The sequence below is a fragment of the Triturus cristatus genome, chromosome 11 (genome assembly GCF_964204655.1).
Source record: "Triturus cristatus chromosome 11, aTriCri1.1, whole genome shotgun sequence".
NCBI lineage: Eukaryota > Metazoa > Chordata > Amphibia > Caudata > Salamandridae > Triturus > Triturus cristatus.
In genome coordinates this window covers 56,887,297-56,914,508 of record NC_140594.1, presented here as the reverse complement: position 1 = coordinate 56,914,508, position 27,212 = coordinate 56,887,297, and the positions used below count along the sequence as shown (strand labels likewise).

General features: G+C 48.4%; 1 protein-coding gene across 13 annotated transcripts in view; it reads left to right on the top strand.

The window, feature by feature from the left end:
* Window positions 1–27,212, top strand: part of GNB1L (G protein subunit beta 1 like) — a 502,841-nt gene that overhangs the window by 47,266 nt on the left and 428,363 nt on the right. For 10 of the 13 annotated variants that reach the window (XM_085633679.1, XM_085633680.1, XM_085633681.1 and 7 more), the window contains one exon: window positions 8,439–8,501. The exons of the other annotated variants lie outside the window; for them this stretch is intronic. In XM_085633679.1, the coding sequence (XP_085489805.1) occupies window positions 8,496–8,501 (6 nt within the window). In that variant the 5' untranslated portion in view covers window positions 8,439–8,495. The remainder of the gene's footprint in view (window positions 1–8,438; window positions 8,502–27,212) is intronic. 13 annotated transcript variants of the gene reach the window in all.

Sequence of the window (27,212 nt, the reverse complement as noted above, 5' to 3'; positions counted from 1 at the left end):
AAGGGCTCCCCAGTTATGCATGACCAGCACAATGTGCCATCAGTGCTTCTAGTCAAGGCTTGAAACTGAACTATTGGCTATGCTAAAGCTTTTTTTCCAGTACTGAACGGCATGGACATAAAAAAAAGTTGATGAGGTGTATGTGCGCATGCGTCATGACACTGCGGCAGCCCAATGTGATGATATATACGAGTGTCTGTGTCACCATGCATGCGCACATGGCATGAGGGGGCTGCCATTTTTAATATTATTATTATTTAGCAGTTTGAAGATGTCAATTCCTATCTTAGAGCAGAAAATAAAATGTGTGCAAAAGCGTGTGTTATGAAGATTGCAGCAACTGGGCCCTAAACCCCCCAATATATATTTTTAACAAGCATTGGCCGTGAAAGTGAAACTGATGAATGCCGCGAAAGTGAAACTAATGAATCCCGCGAAAGTAAAACTGATGAAAGTAATCGCGCAGCCTGCTGCAGTATAGAGAGGCGCGGGGGGGAGGGAGTGGAGGCCAGCCGAGGGACGCGATCTGTGGTGGGGGAGGGGGAGGGGGAGGGGGAGGAAATTGAAGCACAGAGAGAGGCACGCAAGGGGGGAGGAAAATGAAGAGCGGAGAGAGGCACGCAAAGCGCACGCCCGCGCCCATGCACTCAAGCTCTAGCACTTTTTTTTACCCCTTACTAAAAGTCGAGCAAGCCGCGCATGCGCTGCTCTAGGCGCGACCTCAAAGTGATCATAAGCTAGTAGAGAAAATAACAGCTCACTGAACAATGAAAACACCACAAAAACATACAAAGGACACAGTAGTCCGCAATCCACAGGTGTCTAGGGTTCTTTGAGGGTAAGTGCTACACAGGGTGCACAATCCTAGTGCATTCCCTTTCTGCCCGGGATGAGCCAATGCTGGAATTCCAAGAAGAAAACTGCTGCCATTCATGAGTCACTGACTACTAACTCCATCACTGAGAAGAGCAGCCATGCATTCTTGCCCACGATCCCACCCCGGGAGATGTCAAATATTTCCACATTAGCGTGCACGCACTACTGCCATGTGTGTACATCAGATTGGCCCACGCTGTCTTTTGAGGCTGTGCACGATATGTTCTCCAGGGTAGTGGGCTACTGTGCTGCATACATGTATGGACTCGGCTGCAAACCAGTGAGGGCGTAGAAGGCTACCTCTGTAGGGAACTGACAGCCTGGATTAGCCTGAGAACCTTCATCTACTGACACTAAAACTACCCCTCGAGCATCTTTCCCCCTCACTGTACCACACTAGTAAATACAGGGCAAGCAGCATCTGTGGTTGTTGACTGTTTTAGACTGCATACATTTTAAGTTGACGCATGTCTGATGCTCTGCTTCTTCCAGTTCTGTTATTTGTAGCCAACAAGAGCAGACCTCCTCTGTTCACTTTTCGTCTTATAAGATCGGCCCCACTGGCCCCAGCATGCTTCCGGTTGTTGGGAGTGTGTGGGTATGCGAGTGGGGGATAATGTGCTGCTTGGCTAAACACTTATAAGGTCCCAAAGGCGAGACCTATTGGCTACGCCAATGCTTGTTAGTGTCTGTGCCTCCTCCTGCATGTCTAGTTACAAGGGCAGGTCTCTGTCGACCTTCTAGTGGGCACTTTTGTGGAGCTGCCTCGTCTCTCTTGTGTGTGCCTGATTATCTTCGTTGGTCAATGGCTTTATTGTTGAGGTGTCTTCTTGTGTGAGTCTGTGTAGGGATGGTGCAGGGCTCTAGCAATTAGTTGGCTTTGTTGTAGACCCAACCCTTTATCCGTTGCTTGTGTGTATACGTGCGTGTCATGATGAGTGGGTATCTGGCAGTCATGTGACTGTTGTTTAGATTCTTGTCTTGTGTGTGTGTGTCTGGTGGTAGGTGGGTGTCTCTAGCAGTCATGCAACTGTTTAGGTTGCTTCCTGTGTGTGTGTGTGTGTATGTCTGGTGGTGGGTGGGTGTCTGTAGCAGTCATGTGACTGTTGTTTTGGTTCTTCCTTATTGTGTGTGGTGGTGGGTGGATGTCCCTAGCAGTCATGTGATGGTTGTTGTTTAGGTTATTCTTGTGTGTGTGTGTGTGTGTGTGTGTCTGATGGTGATGGATGTCTCTAGCAGCCATGTGACCTGTTTAGGTTCGTCTTGTGTGTGTGCGTGTGTGTTTGGTGATGAGTGGGTATCTTTGGCAGTCATGTGAATGTTGTTGTTTAGGTTCTTCTTGTCTTGTGGGTGTCTCTAGCAGTCATGTGACTGTTTAGGTTATTGTCGTGTGTGTAGTGATCAGTATGTATCTATGGCAGTCATGTGACTGTTGTTTAGGTTGTTCTTGTCGTGTGTGTGTGTGTGTGAAGTGATCAGTATGTCTCTATGGCAGTCATGTGACGGTTGTTATTTAGGTTCTTGTTGTCTTTGTGTGTGTGTCTGGTGGTGGGTGTCTCTAGCAGTCATGTGACTGTTTTTTTTTAGATGCCTTCTCTGTATTATGTCTGCAGAGAGGGTGGGTGTTTCTAGCTGGCACATGGGCCTTTTTGCCGATGCTCCTGTTGAGAAGTTCAGGTTGACGCAAGGCCGCCTCGCACTCATCAACCCGTGCTTCTGGTGTGTTTTGTTGTCCACATCAGATGTTCATGAAACCACTTTCTGCGTAAATGATTTCCATTTCGAATACTTGTGGGTAAATTGATCTATTTGGATGTTCAGGAAACATGCCACGCATCCTTCATTGTTAGGCAGACAATAGACACCCCTGTCTAGTTAGACAGAAAAATCAACAATTCCATCATAGGACTGGAATGTTCTTGAAACTTTTTAAAAGAGTGAATTCGATAGATAGAAAGTCGTGGCATCAATCTGTTGTTCATATAGTGCTTGTTGCCCTGGTCTTGTACATTCAAAGCACTGTAACAGCCGCTGTATATAGCGGTGGCATTGGGATTGTGGATGAGGGAGAGTTGTGTGTTGTCAGAATGTGGTGATGCCTGTGCCGAACCAGTGGCGTAACGAAAGTTGAAGCCCCCCCTGTGTTACGCCCCTGTGCCGAACATCTTGCGCCCTGACTGCGCGCACTGTCAATGGTGTGTCCTACGAGACTGGCCCCCGGCCTTTAGTTTCGGTGCAGCACCTAAATTATTCCTATTATTGCTGATATTGTCACCAGTGTTTGGTGGTGTTGAGACGAGACGTTGGTATTGGTGGAACTTTGACCACAGGTTGGTAATCGACACTGTGGAAGCCCAAATGTGGCAAGAATATTCGTGATCAAGAAAGATCCGCTGATGAGGTCTGCCCAGCCCTTTTGGATTTCCCAAGAGTGCAAAGAGGGCAACAAGCCACCAGGAGGGCAACGATGGGGACAAGCCCCCAACAGGGAAAATATTGTGACAAGCCCCTAAGAGGGTAAAGATGGGGACAAGCCCCCAAGAGGGCAAAGATGGGGACAAGCCCCCAAGAGTGCAAGAAGGGGGACAAGCCCCCAAGAGGGCAAGGATGTGTACAAGCCCCCAAGAGGGCATGGATGGGTACAAGCCCCCAAGAGGACAAAGATGGGGCCAAGCCCCCAAGAGGGCAAAGATGAGGACAAGCCCCAAGAGGGCAAAGATGGGGCCAAGCCCCCAAGAGGGCAAGGATCGGGCCAAGCCCCCAGGAGTGCAAGGATGGGGACAAGCCCCCAAGAGGGCAAAGATGGGGACAAGCCCCCAAGAGTGCAAGGATGGGGGCTTGGGGACAAGCCCCCAAGAGTGCAAGGATGGGGGCTTGGGGACAAGCCCCCAAGAGTGCAAGGATGGGGGCTTGGGGGACAAGCCCCCAAGAGGGCAAGGATGGGGACAAGCCCGCAAGAGTACAAGGATGGGGCCAAGCCCCCAAGAGTTCAAAGATGGGGGCCAAGCCCCCAAGAGGGCAAGGATGGGGCCAAGCCCCCATGAGGGCAAGGATGGGGCCAAGCCCCCAAGAGGGTAAAGATGGGGCCAAGCCTCCAAGTGTACAAAGATGGGGAGAAGCCCCCAAGTGTACAAAGATGGGGAGAAGCCCCCAAGAGGTCAAAGATGGGGAGAAGCCCCCAAGAGGTCAAAGATGGGGCCAAGCCCCCAAGAGTGGAAGAATGGGGCCAAGCCCCCCAAGAGTGGAAGGATGGGGCCAAGCCCCCAAGAGTGGAAGGATGGGGCCAAGCCCCCAAGAGTGCAAGGATGGGGACAAGACCCCAAGAGTGCAAGGATGGGGACAAGCCGCCAAGAGTGCAAGGATGGGGACAAGCCGCCAAGAGTGCAAGGATGGGGACAAGCCCCCAAGAGTGCAAGGATGGGGACAAGCCCCCAAGAGTGCAAAGATCGGCACAAGCCTTCAGTACTCCTGGTCGGCTGCAATTCACACCCAGAGGCACCTTCAGCTTCCCAGGGAGTTTAGGGCAGAGTGATCTCCCCACAAGCGAGTCTGAGGGTAGATCCTGTACCGCTTGGTACCTGGTGTATAGTACTAGGAGCCCCCTCCTGAAGAACGCCCCAAGGAGGGCACTCTGGAAGCCCTACTTGAAGTGGGTCCTGCCTGCCCCAAATCCCTACTCATCGAGTGAGGTTCTACAGGTTGTCAGGAGAATCCTGGCAACCAAGAAGTGAAATAGCTCAGCAAGTCCTTTCCAACTAACATTACGCTAGGTGCGTCCCAACGGAGACGCTCAATGCTGAACAGGGAATGCGGTTTTATGATTGAGGCATTGAGTTTGGCGAGACCCCGTCCCGGTTTTAAGATAAGACGGTGTGCATATCTTTTGCTGCAAAGGAATTGAAATGTATGTACAGCTGGTGTCGGCAAGAATGCCTTTCACATAGACATCAAAGTTGGGTAACACACTAGAGTAAAAGAAAAAACAAACACAGGTTTAATAAAATTCCTAATGGGTTTTGGATCTTTTAAAGTTTAATACTGCTAACCACAATGTCCGTTCTAGGGCCTGTTTGCTGTTTCTTTCTTCTTGTAACCAGGTGTGGACCCAGATGTCTCAATGTGATTTCAGAGCTGTCACTGCGCAAGTAGAATATAGTCTCCTGGACATGTTGGAATGCACTAGGGTGTGTTTCCTCTGCATATAGTCCGGGTCACTGTAATTATGAGGCAGATGAGGGCCAAATTACGCGGCAGGGTTGAGTAAATTATGCGGCATGAAAAAGCAAATAATATGCCCTATTGCACATTTTGTAATAGTATTACTTCATTAGTTTGTCATTTGGCGACATGTCAACCTTGGTGAAGGACCTTCCACTGCGCAGAAACGTGTCACCATGTTTTAGTAACTTTGGATCCGTATGAGCTAGAAACAAGATTATTTCTTTTCCGTTAAAATCTGCAGATTGTGCAGCAGATGATGGATTGCTTGGCAAGTGCGTCAAATCCATAATTATGCGAAAAAAGGCGGCAGCCAAAGAATTGCCTAATTCCCGTGGCACTGCATATAGTCGACATTTCAGCGGGAAGCTTGGCAGGCCCGTGCAGGCTTTGTGATTCTTTCAAACTGGGCCTCTCTTCTTCCTGTTTTGAGGATGATGGCTGCTTGGGGGCACTTGGTCCCCTTTTACCACTTCCAGGGCATTTCCTTTTTACAGAAGGGACCAGAGAAGCCTCTGCAGCTCCTTCAGAAATACAGACTTCGCGGGCACGTATTTCACACCCCACCACACCTCAGCAAAAACGTATTGGCAAGGTCTGCATTTTGTAGTTTGAGCCACTTTGGGTACTGTTCCACAGGTTTTTGGCTGATGTGGACCATGCCCCACAGGTTTATTGGCTGCTGTGGACCACGCCTCGCAGGTTTATTGGCTGCTGTGGACCACGCCTCGCAGGTTTATTGGCTGCTGTGGACCACGCCTCGCAGGGTATTGGCTGCTGTGGACCACGCCTCGCAGGTTTATTGCCTGCTGTGGACCACGCCTCGCAGGTTTATTGGCTGCTGTGGACCACGCCTCGCAGGTTTATTGGCCGCTGTGGACCACGCCTCGCAGGTTTATTGGCTGCTGTGGACCACGCCTCGCAGGGTATTGGCTGCTGTGGACCACGCCTCGCAGGTTTATTGGCTGCTGTGGACCACGCCTCGCAGGTTTATTGGCTGCTGTGGACCACGCCTCGCAGGTTTATTGGCTGCTGTGGACCACGCCTCGCAGGTTTATTGGCTGCTGTGGACCACGCTTTGCAGGTTTATTGGCTGCTGTAGACCACGCCTCGCAGGTTTATTGGCTGCTGTCGACCACGCCTCGCAGGTTTATTGGCTGCTGTCGACCACGCCTCGCAGGTTTATTGGCTGCTGTCGACCCCGCCTCACAGGTTCATTGGCTGCTGTGGACCACGCCCCACAGGTTTATTGGCTGCTGTTGACCACGTCTCACAGGTGTATTGGCTGCTGTTGACCACGCCTCACAGGTTTATTGGCTGCTGTGGACCACGCCTCACAGGTTTATTGGCTGCTGTGTATCACGCCTCACAGGTGTATTGGCTGCTGTGGCCACGCCTCACAGGTTTATTGGCTGCTGTGGACCACGCCTCACAGGTTTATTGGCTGCTGTGGCCACGCCTCACAGGTTTATTGGCTGCTGTGGCCACACCTCATAGGAATCAATGGGTGAGTATGAGCTCCGGCACCCAGTTCTATCAGTGACTCCAGGGAAGGAAATGTCCAACTTTTCTAGTGAATGGGATCCAGAGAATGGAGGTTCCTCTTGGTTTGAAGCCTTGTTTATGTTGCATGAACAAATGTAATGTAAATCCTCAGGCAACCTATATCTTTACTTGTAATTAATTACTTTACATGATTAACAGAGCTCAAAAACATGTAAATATTAAAGAAATTACAAAATAATTTTATTACTGTACAGTTATTGTAAAGACATTTGACATGTACATAAATACTTATCTAGATACAGCTCTCAAACACACCAGTGCGATCATCCTCATCTGTCGTAGCCCACACACATTCATAAATGATACTTAATATACACATGGTACAATTCCAAGATATTCAGGTCCTAATCTGGAAGATGACCTTTCAACCCTATGTTGTCATGCTTAGATCAAGTTTCAGTGAGTGGGGGGGACGACATCGGACATATCAGCCATCTATTCTGTGCAAATTTAGTGCACTTAAACTTATATTAAGCCTTTTCTGTATAGTGAAAACCGTTCTAACAATACCATACAGAGAAACTGGACGACGTCTCAGTACGGCGTACAGACACGAGGGACGGTCTGTTAGATTTGTTATTACATTCATATCCTGCATATCACCTAAATCCTGATGTCTGGAGTGCTTCCCAGTGGCACGCCATAAGAACGCATTCTACACCTACATTTTAGGAAATACAGTATTTTTTTCCCCATTTTGCTGCATCCATTATGCGATGTACAAGCCCCTTCTAAGCAATATTATCCAAACCCAAGAAATATGCCTCTCCTGTTGAAGGCCCATGAGCCGAAACGCACGTAGAGATCGTCTAAGTGTATCATTCACCCCAACTGTATCATATTTATCAACTATCGACTATATTAACACATCGGAATTTTCTTTCACATGTCCTATCTTGATCTATGCATGACAACATAGGTTTGAAAGAACATAGGACCCCTCCCCTCCCCCCAGTTCCTTGAGACCCTCACAGGTTAGTAACGCGCTTCTTAAATCCCTGATTGATTGATTAAAAGGTCATCTTCCAGATTAGGACTTGAATATCTTGGAATTTTATCATGTGTTTATTAAGTATAATTTATGAATGTGTTTTGGTTCTGACAGAGAAGGATGATTGAACGGGTGTGTTTGAGAGCTGTATTTATGTAAGTATTTATGTATATGTCAAATATGTTTACAATATCTGTACATTAATAAAAATACAATAATTTTGTCTTTTATTTAATACTTACGTGTTTTTGAGATTTGTTAATCATATAAGTAATTACTTACAAGTAAAGATATAGTTTGCCTGAGGACTTACATTATAGTTGTTCTTTTCCGTGCCTCAGGACCTCTCCATTTGTGCAAGGGGTCCCCATTATATATACATTAAGGTGCATGAACTTCACACTGATCTCAGCCCTGTATGTGTGGTTGTCGGTGGGAAGCTGTTCCCATACATAAGGCAATAAGGGAGGGGGTTCTTCTTTCTACACCCAGTAGCCCTTATTTTATAGTTGTTAGGTGGGTGTCAGACTAGACCAACAGATTTCACGTTATACAGTTTATTAATAACCACAAGGACATAATCGTGTCCTCTTCACTTGTTCCAGACAGGCCTCCATACAGAATGTGAAAGTAAGACGACATTGCAACTGGTTTTCGCCTTTGGAGCTCTGCTAAGTTTCATTGATTGGCTCTTGATTGCAGGATTACTGGTTTGAACTGCTCTCTCTGCAGTGTTAGTTGTGTCGGTAACAAAGCAGCACTCTCTCTTGTCTTTGTCTTCTTTTAGTATTCCCACTTTGAGACTCTTCATCGGTGACGTCAGGTGCTTAGAATCCTGCCACCCATGCCGGTAAGACCCACCTACATAATAGACTCATTTGGAGTATTTTTTGAAACGTTGTTATAAAATTGTTTTCTGTGGATTAATATCGATGCTCTGAGAGATTTGTTATTTGGCACAAAATGGTTTCATGCGATTAGATTTGTGATTAATTGCAGTGAAAGAAAACTTGTCCTTGCTTGTGTAAAATAAGGCCAGAAAGGGTTCCTTTTACGCATTTGTTCTCGATTCATCACATGTCGGTGGTGATTTGGCACTTCGGAGCAGGGGCAGCTCAGTGGCTTCACTCACCAGCCCGAATTAATGGTGCACTTTCAGTTTTCTTCGGTGATTGAGTTAATCACAGATGTAATGGTCTGTTCGGCCCACAAGAGGGGGGAGATGAATGGATGGGGAACGGGTGGGGCTCATACTGAATTTGCTCCACAAAATCCCTCTGTGAAACCGAGCAGCTTTTTTCTTGGCACTTATGAGCCACAAGAATGTTCCAAGAGTTGAAAGGATTGTAGTAACTATAAGAAGATAATTCAGCGGGACCAAGTTGTGTGATCTACAACATGGAGCTCAGGATTATTAGTGGTCCATTCGGTGGGTTGTAAGGGAGACGGGTGTGCCGGCAGCTGGGGCGGTGGGTGAGTGTGCCCCACTAAGAGGGCAAAAGAGTGTCACGCAATGCATTTCACTGCACCAGGACTTGGAGATGAAAGGCCACAGTTTCATTCAAAGCATACACTAAGGTTACACACTTTTTATAGGGCATTGAAGATGGGAACGAGTGCAGCATGTCTAATCGGACAACAATATTTAATTCTTCGAAGCCTGACATTGGCTGGCTCTGAACACACCCACTACTTGCAGCAGGCCCAGCCCCCCTCTGTAATGTTGCTGGGTCATGGGCTAGTCCATGGTCCCAGATTGCACAGGGTTGGAAGCAACTACAAACTCCATGTGCGTAACGTTAGTGGTAGTGACTGGCATAAGCCAGGAATAAGAAATAAAGAGCCCGGCATGCTGGGCGTGGTTCAGTTGGAGAGCCACCACCATACTGGAGTGTCCGTGCATTTAGTATCCTCTGCCTTACTCTCTCTGGAAAATAAGCTAGGCTCTCTAATTACATCCATCTCCCAACTTGAAGCTACCATTTCAGTTTTAAGCTCCAAGATTTCGACTTTTCCATACACCTCAATTCCTTTGGAAAACACTCACCCTCCCACGAGAGGCACCTCGCCCTCACACCCCATAATAGCCAAGCATAACCTGTCGTCTGCAAAGTCACACAAGCCCTCGAACGCCACCCTTCTTCCACTTTCACTTCCAAGTAACCCTACTATCTACACCATTCCGACCATTTCCTCTGTCAGAACCACTCATCCACCTAAACCCTCCCGAGCACCCTCATACAAGTACAATATCCCCATCACCCCTCATAGCCCAAGTGCCCCCGTCACCAAAACAGTTGCGACAGAGCTGCACTGTATGCTCCACAACTGCAGATCTGCAATAAAACACAAACTTGAAATCTCCGATACCATCATCCTGCACAATATTGACATGCTCTTCCTCACAGAGACCTGGTTCAACAATACCTCTCACTCTGTGTTTGATCTCCTAGTACCCACAGGCTATTCTATATTTAGAAATGACAGATTTGAGAAAGTTGGGGGAGGTGTTGCAGTCATGTTTAGAAACTCCCTTCAACTTAAGGCTTTTCCTAACAGCTCCTTCCGCAATTTTGAATGCCTATCTCTTGAGCTTCAATTGCACCACTGCTCACCTTTCAGATTCCATGCTATTTACCACCCACCTGGTAGCAGCCCTTCGTTTATGGAGGAACTCCTGGACTGCATCAGCGAACAATACTCGCAAAGTGACAATCAGATCTTCGTGGGGGACTTCAATGTCCACTGGGGCTCGCCTCAAGACACCTCTGTGAATTTGCTGGCCACCTTCCTCTCTGTAAACGATCTTATCCAACACTGCACAGAAACAACCCACTCTAAGGGCTCAATCCTGGACTTTGTTATTTCTAAAGCAGGCCTGCTGACTATCGCTACCCCTATTCATGTAGACTGGTCTGACCACCTCCTCATTCCATTCTCTCTTCACCTATCACACTCTATAACTCTCGGCCAACCTAAGAGGGCTACTTCCTGGTTCCGTGACACTAAAAATATTGACCTCGGTACCCTCTGTGAATCTGCTTTGCTATCACTCCCAAGGCTAGACCCGGACCTAGATGTTAACGAAGTCACCTCCCAATGTCTCGCAGTCCTTGCAGTCGAAATCAATAATGTCGCTCCTCTCCAAAGCAAAAAGAAAAGGCCCACTCCCTCAGCACCTTGGTTCAACAAATCCCTCTATGAAGAAAGGAAGTACCTAAGAGTCCTTGAGAAACAATGGAGACAAGTGCCCTCCACCGATAATTTAGCCACGCTTCGTTCAGCAAGATCCAAGTACCACAAGCACATCTTCCTTGGAAAAGCGTCGCACTTCAAATCCCTCCTCGACTCAGCCAAAAATAGATCCAAAAATCTATTCGACCTCCTCAAGAACCCAAACTGCTCTCCTCCAAGTTGGAGGATTCTACTAAGAAAGCAGCGGAATTCGCTATATTCTTTGACGAAAAAGTGAAATCACTTGTAGATCAGGTCATGCATTCTACCCCTACAGAGGAGCGCAAATCCTTAACCATTTGGCAGAACTTTGACCCCCATCTCTGAAGATGCCCTCCATAAATGCATCCTCGATACAAAGCCCTCTAACCATTCTCTTGACCCCATCCATAGTGCCATTGACTTCTATACCCATTCTCTTTCCTATTGGACCACTCTGGTCAACCTCTCCCTCTGTCAAGGCTCCCTTCCTGTTTCCTTCAAAACTGGGCAGGTCACCCCTCTGCTTAAAAAACCCACCGCTGATGCGTATGACCTCAACAACTACCGCCCCATTACTAACCTACCTTTTCTTGCGAAAATCACAGAAAAATGTTTAGCGAAATAACTCTCTCGTCATATCAAGGACTATGATCTTCTTGGCAATTTCCAGTCCGGCTTCATTCAAAACTGCAGCACTGAAACAGCCCTGCTGCAAGTGATTGATGACACGCTACGGATAGTCGATTTGGGAGAGTCTTGTCTTATGATCCTCATTGACCTTTCTGCAGCCTTTGACACTGTCAATCACAACACTCTCCTTAACACTCTTCAACAAAGAATGGGCATGGAGGGCACTGTGCTTAAATGGTTTGCCTCCTTCCTCTCGGATAGATCCCAAATGATCAAAATAGCGAACAGTCTTTCTTCTCCTTTGGCGGTCGGTCAAGGTGTTCCTCAAGGCTCTATACTTGCACCACATTGTTCAATCTCTATTTAGAACCTTTGGGAAATCTCCTTAGTAAATCCGGGATGCACTATCATCTCTATGCGGACGACACTCAAATCTACCTTAAGGTGGCCTCCACTCACGATCTCTCCTTCCTAAGCTCTACTCTCGATTCCATTCAAAACTGGATGTTAACTCATCAACTGATTCTAAATCCCTCCAAAACTGAATTCCTCCTCCTCACTTTCTCCTCCCCCAGTTAAATCATGGATGGATCAGATGAATCTACTTAACAATAAACCCATCATTGTCGACAGCGCAAAATCCCTTGGTGTCATACTCGACAAAAAACTCAATCTACTCTCCCACATCGATTCCATTGCAAAGTCTGCTCGATACCAACTGCGCCTTCTGTGGGGGATTCGTTGCTTCTTCCCGGAGCACGACCTTAAAACCCTGGTCCAATCGCTGGTTCTCTCCAGATTGGACTATTGCAATTCTCTTCTTACTGGCCTCCCCAAATCCCACCTGTCCCCCCTGAAGTCTGTTCTCCATTCAGCAGCTCGTTTCATATATGGGGCCAAAAGAAGCGACCACATCACACCCATTTTATCCACCCTCCGTTGGCTTCCCATCGAGGCAAGATCTATCTACAAGACTACCTGTATCACCCACAAAGCCTTGCACTCTTCTTCCCCTCGCTACCTGGCTAATAAACTGAAACTCTCTGGAGGCTCCAGACCATTCTCGTAATGCAGAAAATGTATTGCTTGAACCTCCCACTTTCAAGAAGGAAAGATCGATGGCCCAATCCTTTTTAGGCAACACGGTGAGAATCTGGAACTCCCTTCCGCCTCAGCTCCGGACCACCACCTCTTCCAAGGCTTTCAAAACTGACCTCAAAGCTCTCCTCCTTCAAAGACACTTCCAAATTGAATTCTCGCCCTCTATTTTCTGAAGGAAGTCCTTCCATTATAGGAAATTCTTTTCTCCTTGCCTATAGAAGTGCTTTCCCAGTGTGTTCTTATGTTTTGAGTGTCTGCCATTTAGTGCAGTATTATACCTTCTACTTGTACGTTGTACTCTTTTGTAACATGCACACGTCACCTTTCCTTTTGTAACGTATCATTTGCTACCTCTTGTATTTTGTTTGCTTTTGATACATGCACAATTGCCACCATTGCCTCATGTAACGTATTGTTTGTTTTAGTGTTTTGAGTGTCTGCCATTTATTGCAGTTTTTTACCTCTACGTGTACTTTGTATGCTCTTGTAACCTGCACACATGTCACTTTTTCCTTTTGTAACGTATCGTCCGCTACCTCTTGTATTCTGTTTGCTCTTGATACTTGCACAATTGTCACTATTGCCTCATGTAACGTAATGTTTGCTTTTGTAACATGCTCACTTGTAATTTTTCTCCTCATGTATCATCACTGTTCCTATTGTGAAGCGCTCTGACACCTTCGGGTAAAGTCCGCACTATATAAAAACGCAATAAATAAATAAAATCCGTGCATGTCGGGGAGGGAGGAGGGGGGCAATCCCAGACACCACCCTGGCGACAAAGTGGTCACAGTTCCTACAGTGTGCCCACCACTCCCTGCTTACCGCTGGCTATGCCCGTGGCCACTGTCGCTCATAGGACATCAAGCGGGAGGCTAAAGACACACCGCCTGCGGCCTCCGGTGCTCACAGGGGATCGTGAGCAGTGCATCCTCTTTCTGGGAGCTGAAAGCCTGCCAACTCCTCACACTTCGCTGGTCTCGCGAGGCGGAGCCCTGCCCTCCTGCCGGCCCATTCTGCCCCCAGCTACAGCAGCACCCTACAGCAACACGCGATGGTGCTCAGACCCCTCTGAGCTCGGCCAAGCTCCTCCCCATCTGCTCAGTCGGCCAGTGCCCTATGCAACAAAGAAAAAATCAGCACAATAAAATAAATTAAGAAAACGACGTCGCTGCAAGGAAGCGGCCCTCAAGGAAAGAAGGATAGTATAGAAAAAAAAAACCCAGACAATATACATACAACTGCACACAGGGCACTAACGCTACAGCAGCAATTCATCAAAGGCCCAGACCACAGTAAAACTACAAAAGAAGGGCTGCCACCACTGTTAAGCACCCAGGTCAGGGAAACCCCCTGCGCACCGCCTCCGCACCAAGACACTTAGCACCACAGGCCTGTAACCCTGAACTGTAATTTATACAGACCCCCCATCCACCACCGCAGCACGCCACCACCAGCCCCATGGCGTCTGTTCCGCCACTAAAACCCTTCACTATCACAGGGGCGCCACCCTCCCTATGCGCTCGATGGAAGGCATGGGCTGAACACCTGGAGATGTATTTCAAAGCCGCCGAAATCCCAGCAGAACGCAGACACCCCATGCTTCTTCACCTAGGAGGGGCCGATGTCCACAAAATTTCAAAGACCATGATCAAAGGAGGTCCCCCGCAGAAGTACACTACCCTGAGGGATGCTATCAGTGCACACTTTGAGCCATACGCTAACCCTGACTATGAGCGTTTTCTCCTACGCCAAGCGCGTCAGCTGCCAGATGAATCGGTATATATTTTCTCTGGGCAGTTTAGAGAGTTGGCCAGCACCTGCACCCTCCCGGATGAAGATGATGAAGTCAGAGCCCAGTTCATTGAAGGGTGTACCTCCTTAAAGTTGCACGAGTGCATCCTGCAAGAATCCAACATGTCCATGAGAGACATCCTGATGCTAGGGCGCTCAAAAGAACTCTCCAAGGCCCGGGCTACCCACATGGACCCACACTCCTCAACTCCCATCAAGCAAGATCCAGTCAACGCCATCCAAACAGAGGCCCGCGGAGGCAGACTGAAGGCCACCAAGCTGCCTTCAAACTCTACAATGCAAGGACCACGGAGTCGTACGTGTGGATGGTGCGGAGTCCCATACCCCCACAACGGAAACTGCCCCGCCAGTGGCAAGACGTGCAGTGCGTGTGGCAAGCAAAACCACTTTTCCAAAGTCTGCTGCTCTTTGCAAGGGCGACGGCCCAGAGGCCCACGGAAGACAGTGCGCACAGTAGAGCCGCACCCGGCAGACATGTTGAACGTCGACATGGATGAAGATGAAGCAGCTGTCGTCCATGTGGTGAGAACTCTAGATACCCTCAAGGCCACCCGCCAGACCGCCCAATGTGCAAAATTGAAGTGCAAGATCACCCAATTGCAGCTGTCTTAGACACGGGAGCCACCATCAATATCATGGCCGCAGACATTTACTACAGCCTACCTGACCCGCCAGCATTCCAAAACACTAATGTGAAAGTTTTTTTTTTTAAAACATATTTTATTGCATTGTTTAGTTTCATGTGCATCGTTACAATGTGCATATCCTGTAACATATAATACATCCAGTCCTGTATCCATTAATCCTTTGCAGCTCTCCTCCGAAATCCAGGTATATCCAACCTCACAGTACAGCTGGTGCATTGTCTAACAATGAGTTAAAAAGCAAAGAAACGAGTGAACATTGATGACGAACATCTCACTGCAATATTAATACTAATTACCCATAGCTCCCCATACTAATGTGAAAGTTTACGCTTTTGGGAGTCGCTCACCACTGAGACTTTGTGGCGTGTTCCAGACAGATCTATCTCAAGACTCCACACATCAAAGAGTAAAAATATATGTATCTCCAGAAGGACCCGGGTTTCTACTCAGCTGCAGCATGGCTCAAGACCTCAACCTCATACAATTCGTATTTGACGTACACACACATGATCTAGACCACCTGTTGCAAGACTGCACCACTTTTTGATGGGATCGGGTGCTTAAAAGGTCCAGCCATCCATTTGCACATTGACAAGTCTGTTGCCCCGGTGGCCCTCAGGCACTGAAGAATCGCTTTCCATCTCCGACCCAAGGTTGATGCGGAGCTGAAGCTTCCAGAGAAGGCTGGCATCATTGAACGGGTACGTGGTCCCACACCATAGGTATTCCCTATCGTGGTGGTGAAGAAACCCAAGCAACTGGACACCGTGCGCGTCTGTGTCGTCATGAGGGTCCCAAATTTAGCGATCAAGCTGGAATGTCACCTCACACCGACTTGACAACATCATTGGTGAATTGTCAGGCTCTAGAGGGTTCTCCAAATGGACCTCCGGTCCAGCTGCCATCCGATGCCGCCATCCAGATTCCTGCTCCATCACCACCACCTCGACCTATGCAGGGCTCTGCAGGCACACAAGGCTCAACTTTGGCATTACCAGTACGGCCTAGGTCTTCCAGAACATTGTAAAAAATGTCCTCAATGGCCTGCCCGGGGTATTCAACGTGAACAACATCTTTGTCCACACACCCACATTGGAAGAGCATTTGACTCACCTCCACGCTGTCTTCTCACGACTCAAAGAAAGTGGACTTACACTACACCGGGATAAGTGTGACTTCCTAAGGAATTACATTAGTTTCTTTGGGTATCGTTTTTCTGACAAAGGCATTGGCCCTGACCCCGACAAAGTGAAGGACATTCGGGAAGCCCCCGCCCCATCATCAGTGTCAGGAGTCTGCAACTTCTTGGACATGGTAACCTACTGCGAACGCTTCATAAAGAACTTATCGGACCTCCCCGGCCCACTCAGAGACCTGACCAAGTTGTCCAGCCCGTGGGTGTGGGGGCCTGAGCAGGAAGAGTCGTTCCAGCAGACCAAGGCCTCTCTCTCCGCAGACACCACTCTGGTGTACTTCGACCCCCAAAGAGAATCACAGCTCTTGGTGGATGCCAGTCCCACTGGCCTAGGAGCCGGCCTGACCCAACAACAGTAATGCGGAGATTGGTCCCCGGTGGCATATGCCAGCCGTACGCTCACACCAACAAAGTAACGCTATTCCCAAATAGAGCGCGAGGCGATTTCCCTCCTGTGGGGTTGCAGGCATTTCTACATTTACCTATATGGGCACCCTTTCTCCGTCATCACGGACCACAAGCCACTAATCCCACTCATTCAAGGGTCCTCGTCACAGCCTCTCCCAAGAATTGAAAAGTGGATCCTGCAACTGCAAGAATTCCAGTTCACGGTTGAATATCAACCATGCACCCGAAACCCTGCTAACTTCCTGTCGAGGCAGCCATGCTTCCCGAAGCTGCGGAAGCGGCAGCAACCGAGGGCTATGTAAGAATGATCATGGATAGATCCAGACCTCTGCCGATGTCCCTGGAAGAAGTAATCGCTGCCACCCAGCGCGATGACTGCCTGCAGATTGCCATCAAGGCTGTTTGCACTGGAGACTTGCGAGCTCTGCGGAACCCAACTCTCTTTCGCACAGACACAGTCCAATCAACTTTGAAAGCGCTATATCAGGTCTGCCAAGAGCTGTCCATAACAAGTGAGAGGTGTCTGAGGCCCACGAATCGTATTGTCAGGAAGCCTCACCCAGAAAGCTGCACTCCTAGCGCATAGAGCACACCAAGGAATCGTAAAATCCAGGAACCGGCTCAGGAGCAAAGTCTGGTTCCCAGGTCTGGACCAGAAGGTAGAAACGGTTGTGCGAAGCTGGCCTGTCTGTCTCGCTACGAGTCCGCCAGACCGTCCTGCGCCAGTAATCACTGAAACAGGCCACAGTGCCCCATGGCAAAGAGTGAGCGTGGAATTTGGCAGCCTCCCCGGAGGGCGACACATGCTCGTTGTTGTGGACGACTACTCGGAAGTGGAAGTAGTAGCGACAACATCTGCAGCAGAAGTGATCCCGAAGTTAGAGAAGCTCATGCCAACCCATGGTCTGTTCGGAGAAGTCTGCACTGACAACGGGCCTCCATTCAACAGCTCCGAGCTGAAGGACTACCTGGCCTTTCACAACATCAAACACAGCCGTATAACCCCTCGATGGCCTCAAGCCAACGGAGAGTTGGAGCGCCTGATGAGAACCCTCAATAAGGTGATCCAAATTCCAATGGCAGAGAGTCTCAACATGGAACAGGCGTTGTACTAGTTTCTAAGAGAATACCGGCTCACACCCCTCTGCACAGCAGGCATACCCCCGAGCAGGCTATGTTTTGGCCGCTCTGTGACGGATACCATCCCCCAGCACCCAGCGTGGGAAGAAACACCAAATCCTCCAAATCAAGTCCGATGTCAAGAGGATCTGCACCAATGAAGACGCCTCCCGAAGGCGACTCGCCCGAGAGAGCCCCATCCTAGTGGGCGACAGAGTGCTGGTGCAAGACCACCATCCCGGAGGGAAGTTCAGACTTCCGTTCGAACTGGATCCGTGGGTTGTTGTAGAAGTCAAAGGCACAAAGGTGACAGCAAGAAAAGGCCAAGAGTGTGTGACACGGAACGTCTCCCAGTTTAAAAGAGTCCCCAACACTACTACAACGAGCTCTCAAGATGCCGAAAGGGAGTGCAACCAAGGGCCTGATCCAGGGTCCTTCTCGTGGACCTATCTGCAGCACCCCAACTTAGCATCCCCCAAGCTCTGAGAACGTGCCCTCATTTACCAGCTGCAGGAACCCAAGAGCAACGTATGCAGAGAGGAATGAAAAACACTCGCCAAAATCCTCGGCAAGGGGCGATCAGGGACGCTATTGGCTACGATCACACCCTAAGCCATCTCAGAAGTACAAAGACTTTGTGTCCGACTGACCGGAAGATGCTCGACAAGCATGCAGCAGTAACCAGGTACCGGTGTGCCCCGAGATCAAGTAAGAGCATGGGGTGACTGTTATATCAGGGCCTGGACTACTGTTGACCCTGATGGTTTTGTTTAGGGTTTTGTGGTTCTACATGTTTGTCATGTTTGACATCTGCTGGTAAAGGAGGAATGTAATGTTGCCGGGTCATGGGCTAGTCCATGGTCCCGGATTGCATAGGGGGAAGCAACCGCAAACCCCATGTGCGTAACGTTAGTGGTAGTGACTGGAGTACACCAAGAATATGAAGTGCTGGGCGTTGTTCAGTTGGAGAGCCACCACCATACTGGAATGTGCGTGCATTTAGTGTCCTTGCATGGCAGGGGAGGCCCAATCCCGACACCACACTCTCCTCTGATCTAGTGCAGCGATTTTACAATAGGCCATCAAGGGTAAAATAACATTTTGTCCTCCAACCAGCCTCGCTCCTTCTGTCAATAAGGCAAGGTTTGGAAATCACAAATAATCGTGGAAAGATATTTAATAGCCCCATATCACACCGACCCCGTGTAGTAGGCCGGTTGACCTGTCTAAAGTAAGATTTTGAAGAGAAGGAAAGAGGTTGTGTCCCTTATGTATTGTGAAAGATTATGTCAAGAAAGTTCTGCTGAAAAGCTCATTAAATATTCTAGTAGTTCAGTGACCGAAACAGCCTGTAAATGTAGTTAAGGTCCCTTAACAAATGTACGTGCCAACAATTTTTTTTTATATCTGACTCAATGCCTCAAGAATCGGACAGCCTGACTGGCCACTCTTGCGCATCGATTTGCGAGGATTATGCGACTGCTCTAGTCTCCAGTCGTGATGGGAATCAAGTTAGAATACTGTGTATTATCACAGGTGTCGCCTCTGTTTAGGACGCCAGAGTGCACGCAGGGGCTACTGTAACCACAACCATGGTTCCTAAGACCTTTTACCTCTGCTGGCCCTGGGCCAGCTCTACTATGGCTCTGCAAACTGTGCCAAGAACAACCCTTTCCACACTGGACTCAGTGGTAGCGTAGGCGAGCAGTCACAGGCTTCTCACAGAGGGTAGTATGGGGAGACGCAGGCTTGGAAATCAAAACTACTCCTCAGCAGTGCACAAAAATTAGTGTCCAGCCCAGTGCTTCTCTTTATAGTAATCAATCAATCAATTAAGAAATTTTTTAAGCGCGCTACTCACCCGGAGGGTCTCAAGGCGCTAGGGGTAGGAGGGGTCTGCTACTGCTCGAACAGCCAGGTCTTGAGTTGCTTCCTGAAGGAGAGGTGGTCTTGGGTCAGACGGAGGTGGATGGGGAGGGAGTTCCAAGTCTTGGCTGCCAGGTAGGAGAAGGATCTTCCTCCCACGGTGGCTCTTCGAATGCGTGGAACGGCGGCGAGGGCGTGGCTGGACGATCGTAGCTGGCGGGTGGGAGTGTAGAAGGTCAGGCGGTTGTTGAGGTACCTGGGGCCCAGGTCGTGGAGGGCCTTGTGTGCGTGGGTGAGGAGTCGGAACGTGATTCTCTTGCTGACGGGGAGCCAGTGCAGGTCTCTCAGGTGTCCGGAGATGTGGCTGTGTCGGGGGATGTCCAGGATGACTCGTGCGGAGGCGTTCTGGATGTGTTGGAGCCTTTTCTGTAGTTTGGCTGTGGTTCCGGTGTAGAGGGTGTTACCGTAGTCCAGTCGGCTGGTGACGAGTGCCTGGGTGACCGTCTTCCTGGTTTCGGTGGGGATCCATCTGAAGATCTTTCGGAGCATGCGTAGGATGTTGAAACATGATGATGAGACGGCGTTGACTTGTCTGGTCATCGAGAGGGAGGAGTCCAGGATGAAGCCCAGGTTGCGTGCGTGGTCGGTTGGTTTGGGTGCGCTGCCCAGGGCAGGGGGCCACCAGGAGTCGTCCCAGGCAGAAGGCGATGATCCAAGGATGAGGACTTCCGTCTTGTCTGAGTTCAGTTTCAGGCGGCTGTTCATCATCCACTCGGCTACGTCTTTCATCCCTTCGTGTAGGTTGATTCTGGTGGTGGCTGGGTTGTTGGTGAGGGAGAGGATCAGCTGGGTGTCGTCGGCGTAGGAGATGATGTTGAGGTTGTGTTGGCGTGCGATGACTGCGAGGGGGCTCATGTAGACGTTGAAGAGGGTGGGGCTGAGTGAAGATCCTTGTGGTACGCCGCAGATGACTTCGGTGGCCTTGGATCTGAAGGGGGGGAGGCGGACTCTCTGGGTTCTTCTGGCGAGGAACGAGATGATCCACTCTAGAGCTTTCTCTTGGATTCCGATGTTGCTGAGGCGCTGTACTAGGGTGCGGTGGCAGACCGTATCGAACGCTGCGGAGAGGTCCAGGAGGATGAGGGCCGCTGTTTCCCCGTTATCGAGTAGGGCTCGGATGTCGTCCGTGGCTGCGATGAGAGCGGTCTCGGTGCTGTGGTTGGCTCGGAAGCCGGACTGCGAGTGGTCGAAGGATCCGTTCATCTCGAGGAAGGCGGCAAGCTGTTTGTTGACGGTCTTCTCGATGACTTTGGCAGGAAACGGGAGGAGCGAGATGGGGCGGTAGTTCTTGAGGTCGGTGGGGTCTGCTGATGGTTTCTTCAGGTGGGCGCTGAGTTCGGCATGCTTCCAGCTCTCCGGGAAGGTGGCGGTGCTGAAGGAGCAGTTGATGATGTCCCGAAGTTGGGGTGCGATGACGTAGTCGGCCTTGTTGAAGACGTGGTGGGGGCATGGGTCGGTTGGTGATCCGGAGTGGATGGTGTTCATTGTGTGGATGGTGTCTTCGGTGCTGACCGGGGTCCAGGTGCGGAGGGTGGTGGTGGGGGGTGTTGGTTCGGTGGTTGGGTGCGTGGTCTGTGCGCCGAAGCTGTTGTGTATGACGGCGATCTTGCGGTGAAAGAACGAGGCGAGTGAGTCGCAGAGATCTTGTGAGGGAGTGATGTCGTAGCTTCCGGCGCTGGGGTTGGAGAGCTCTTTAACGATGCTGAAGAGTTCCTTGCTGTTGTGTGCGTTGTTGTCTAGTCGTTCCTTGAATGCTGTTCTTTTGGTGGTGTGGATCAGCTGGTGGTGTTTGCGGGAGGCGTGCTTGAGGGCGGTCATGTTGTCTGTAGTCGGGATTTTTTGCCAGGCTTTCTCGAGGGTACGGCAGTTCTTCTTGGAGTTCTTGTGGTCGTTGTTGAACCAGGAGGCTTTCTTGCTGTTGGGCCTGTTGAGATGGTTTTTCAGGGGTGCGAGGTCGTCGGCGCAGTCGGTGATCCACTGTGTGAGGTTGTTGGCTGCTTGGTTGCGGTCTGTTGAGCTGGCGGGAGGGTTCTGGCTCAGTGATGTGGAGAGCTGGTCGGTGGTGATCTTGTTCCAGTTCCTGCGGGGAACCTGTTGCTGGTGGTGGTGAGTCGTGGTTCTTCTGAAGCTGAAGTGGACGCAGCTGTGGTCTGTCCAGTGGAGTCCGGTGGAGTGGCTGAAGGAGATGTGCTTGGTGGAGGAGAAGACTGGGTCAAGTGTGTGTCCGGCGTAGTGGGTGGGGGTGTTCACTAGTTGCTTGAGTCCGAGGTTGGCGAGGTTGTCCAGCAGGGTGGTGGTGGTGTTGTCGCTGTTGTTCTCCAGGTGGAAGTTGAGGTCCCCTAGGAGGATGTAGTCAGCGGAGGGGAGGGCGTGTGGGCTGATGAAGTCTGCGATGTCTTCGCTGAATTGTGTGCGGGGTCCTGGGGGTCTGTAGATGAGGGTAACAGACCACTACTTTTATCACTCAAAAGCATAGGAGCTCACTACACATTCATATATGCATGAAGACCAGATTGCCAGGTGTGGAGTTGGTGGTCCTAAGGGCCTCCGCTGATTATACAGTCACCTGGATCTCGTGGTCCTCCACTATGGTACTGGATCCGACCCCTTGTAGCGGGCTTGGGGTTAGTCAGGTAAACTGGTGGGTGCAGGTCGTATTCCACCCCCCCCCCCACCCCTCCATCCCTCCTTGTAACTAGGTTAGCACACAGTCCTCAGGCCTAGGTCCAGTCAGTCTCTTGTGAAGGTCAGGTTAGTAGCTTAGGGCGCATTTGCCCCACTTCCTCTCTCAGCACTCCGTGCTTGCAGTACAGGGCCGCGCTCGGCCTTCCTGCGGCAGAGGGACTTCCCCTTTCAATGGCTGGAGCTGCGGAGGTGTGCAGCAGTCCATGAGACATGCAAGGCCATGTTCCCATGGCAGCGGATTCTCACCGGTGGCAGACAAGAGCCCCTGGCCAGCGCAGGGCAACCCTTTTAGGGTGGTGTGTCAGACATCAAATAAACAAAGTGGTTCTACTCAATGTGATATAAAAATATTTATGTGTATTTTATTATTTTAAATGGTGAATAAATAAAGCAGTGCCATATGTAATGTCAGATAAAGGCACTTAATGTTTTTTAAAATACCCCTCACACACTATGAATTCCCATAGTGTCATGCTTCATCATGGGGGTCTTCCCGTCCATCTACGGGGCGGAGCGTGCTTCGACCAATATGTATATGGGAGCACTGTTGTTAAGTGAAGGAAGAAAACTATGTGTAAAGTGAGGGTGAGTGAGATAGGGTTAGTGAGTGAAATACAAAAAATTAAAAATCCTCTAGCTAGTGGAAAAAACAGACTTTATTCAATTCCCTAGCTGAGAATGTTAAAAATTGGGGTTGCGTAGGGGGTGTATGTCAATTAGATACTCCCTACTGGGTCAACATGTTTCGTAAGCAGTCCCCACTGCTTTACTCATCAGGACCAAAAAATATATATGTCCCTACTACACTCAAAATGTTGATAGGATTGTATGCCTATTCGTTTGTTTTAAGTCCTCCAAAATTGGAGAATTTTTAAAGGTACATTGACCTTTCTTGATTGAAAATAGCGTTTCTTCCGTATCTGTAAAGATAAAAGTATGAATGAAAAGCAACCCGTGAGTTGTTCATATAAACACATCTCCATACTTTGCATTTTTCTGCTAGCTGAAAAAGAAAATAGTGATATATTTTTCTTTTGCTGTATTTTAATGGTTCATATTGCACTGGTTATTCTGGCTTTTTATTTGGCCAGCACACGTGTTTACACATTTGCATTCTTTCTTATTTCTTTGCCACGAAGCGTGATATATTTTTCTGTGGATAAATGCTGGGTATTATTCCACCAACAAAATATCAGAGACCAACTTGCAATGTGCAAAATATACTCGTTCTTTCATTCTTAGTAGCCAACACACACAATCATACACCCACTTTCAATAAAAATCATCGTTCTAATGATAGCCATCTGACTCTGTTGTGGTAAAAAGAAGTTACTTTGCAAACTATTAGCTTGTACGAGCTCGCAACCAAATACGTAATGACATCCATGCTGTACTTCATAAAACTGTCATAGCCGGTTTAACGTAACAAAATATATACATACTTCATTGGGGATGATTATCCAATTTCATGAGCTGGCATCGGAGAAAGGGGGGGGACCGCCACAAGGTGTATCGCTTGTGGGGTCACTGCTGGAGTGGAGGCTTGTGACTGTGGGCCTCTTCTGGGCGGTGACTGCAGGTCACAGCTTGCTCTGGCTGTCTGGTGAGAACTTGATGATTCTTCTCGGGTCGGCCGCTCGCCTGCAGATGATGGTTCTGTGGTGCAGCGAGCGCCAGGTGCTATCTTCGGCACACAGTTCCTCAATGCTGTATATTAGCATGTGACCAAGGGGTGATATGCACCAAATAATTGCCATAACACTTTTTACAGGGTAATACTTTTTGAAACTGGGCAGCAGAGTTACTGCTCGTTTCCTATGTATCTGAGCCGTGATGTGAACACCAGGGGCCGTATTATGGAAGTTCCCCTGGGATGCAATGGGCATTATGGCCCTCTTTGCACACCCCTGGAGCACTTTGCTATTACAGAAGGGGCCACAAACACTTGTGCGTACCTGAATGTGAAATCTTGAAGTTTAGTGATCTATATAAATATGCATTGGTCAGACGAACGATACTTTAGGCACAATTTCATATGATACCGGCATGGATCGAAGGCAATAATCCTTAGAAAGTTCCAGAAGATATTGGTGCGATTGGAATATCGATGCATATTTATATAGATCACTAAATTTGTTTGGTGATTTACATGAGCTGTTCCCAACTTGGATATATATTATTAACAAGACGTCACAAGATTCTTGGCTTTCAAGATTTCACATTTGTAGATTGCTTTGCTGATCTTCGTGATCTGATTCACAACCCTGATGAAGTCCATCTATTGGAAGAAACGCGTTGGCTGGGTTTTATGCTTTTGATTGGAAATAAAAAATAAAGATTATATGAAGAAAAGAAATTTCAAGACTCCCCACACTTTAATTTTGTTTCAAATCGCATGAATGTGATATTGTTTATAATCTATCCATGTACTATATTTGATTATATGCTCCTTTTCATTATTTCTTTAAGTTTGGGAGATGTTGACGTTGGACATGACTGATCCCATGTGCATTGCAGGGAACCCCCAAGTATTTTATTGTCTTGTTTCACCATTTTCCACAGTGAGCTGGAATTAAATTGGTAGAGCACATGATGTCTCTTAAAGTGACATATTCCCTGATGGTTCTGTTTGAGAAGAAGGGGTTTTGAGATCCATTGTTTGGACCATGGTGTGCATCAGACTATTGAAAATGCTTTGTGGCCAGTGGGACAATTTGCATTGAAACCATCAAACCATTGTGGAGGTATCACATCACTCCAAGGAATGTTGGTGTCAAATCTCCAATTAAGAAAATGCGAGGCAAAGTGTCAACATGCTTTAAATGGTGCAGTGATTAAAGGGTCCGCATAGTGTTAGTGAAGATATTTGTGGCAAGGTCTGTGTTCTTTTTCAATAAGTAATATCCAGCTAAGGGGACAACAGGGTCATAACAGAAAGAGAGGAAAGAAATTTCATGGAGGTGATATCGTCACTTTGAAAAATGGCACAAGAGCAAATTCTGGATCGACTAAATTTTCCACTGGCGGTGGTTAGAGAGGTTAGTCAGGTACTGGAGCTTTCTGATGGCAGTGTGTGGAATGTGATAAATGGCGTGAAGGTTCCCAAAACTGACTGCTATGAGGGGGGATGGTGGTGGTCCGGCAGTGGAGCTTTCCGATGGCAGTGTGTGGAATGTAATAAATGGCGTGAAGGTTCCCAAAACTGACTGCTGTGAGGGGGGATGGTGGTGGTCCGGCAGTGGAGCTTTCTGATTGCTGTGTGTGGAATGTGATTAATGGTGCGAAGGTTCCTGAAACTGACTGCTGTGAGGGGGTTGGTGGTGGTCAGGCAGTGGAGCTTTCTGATGCCAATGTGTGGAATATATATGATTAATGATGTGATGGTTCCTAAAACTGACTGCTGTGAGGGGGGATGGTGGTGGTCAGCAGTTAAGCTTTCTGATAGCAATGTGTGGAATATGATTAATGGTGTGAAGGTGCTTGAAACTGACTGCTGTGAGAGGGGATGGTGGTGGTACCAGAGATGTAAATTTAAGGAAGTGTGGAGTAACTGAGAGGGCAGTAGGCACATATGCTGGCGTCCTGCCAGTAGAATGATTTTGAAATGAATGTTTAACTGAGACGAGCCTCTGGCCACTCTTTCTCCAGATGAATATTCGCCCAGGGATGTCATTTTATGTCTTATGAATTTTACCATGTTTCCAACGTAGGTTTTTTTGCTGTAGAGGTAGAATCTTGTGTACATAGATTTCAATTTAAGACGTACATATTCCGCGCAATATGTTATGTAGAATTTTTTCAGTCATGTAGGATTGTTTCTACATGGAGGGGAATGTGTGGTATCCCAGTGGAATCTTAGTTTAGAATGTTCCCTTTTAACCTCAGGACTCCATTCTGGGCAGATGCTGTGGGTCCCCTCTCATGATAAAAGCTGTTCTCTTGTGCTGGAATACAGAATCTTAGTTTTCCTTACCTATGCATGAGTGTACTTGATTAACAATAGCCTCATAATGAGGAACCCTGAGTCCTCTTCCATCTGGTAGTCGTTTCGCTTATTTATGGCCAGTTTCTGTGTAGTGTTACTCTACATCTTTCCCAACATTTGGGAGCCCAAGGGCCTTAAGAATACCCATCGCACAACGATGGACAGTGCCACAAATTAATATATCACCCGGGGTAGTACAATTTTCTTCACATTAGAGACCCTCCCTAGTAGAGAGACAGTAGTTTACATCAAAGAGCGAGACGCTGTCCAATCTCCACGATTACCTTTCCAAGCTTGCGGTCCTTGAGTTTGCAGTCATCGTGTTACATTTGTATACCAAGCTATTTGAATTTTTTGTGTTCCCATTTTAGGGGAGTGTCCATCATCTGAAAATGGTCAGTGGCTTCCAGAGCCTCAGAGGGTCAAGACATGGCTTAACCCAGTTTATTCTGAGTCCTGATATCTCATCAAACACACAAAGTAAAGTCATGATGTCTGGAAAGCTACTTGCAGAGTTTTGCAAAAACAAGAAGGCTTCATTGATGTACAGCAAGACCATGTGCGCCTGGCATGAGAGCTGGATGCTCCATTCTCGGCTCAAATCTATTACGCTGCATGTCAGCGACCACACTGCAAGCACAAACAGTACAGGGAATAAGGGGAATCCCTGCCTGGTACCTTTCATAAAGGCCATTGATCTTAAATTACATAGCTCATTCAGACTCTAGCCATAGGGCTAACATACAGGAGTCAAATTAAGTTAAGGATTTACTCCTCAAATCCCATCTGTTTCAATACGCCAAACAGATACGGCCAAATTAGCGTATCAAATTC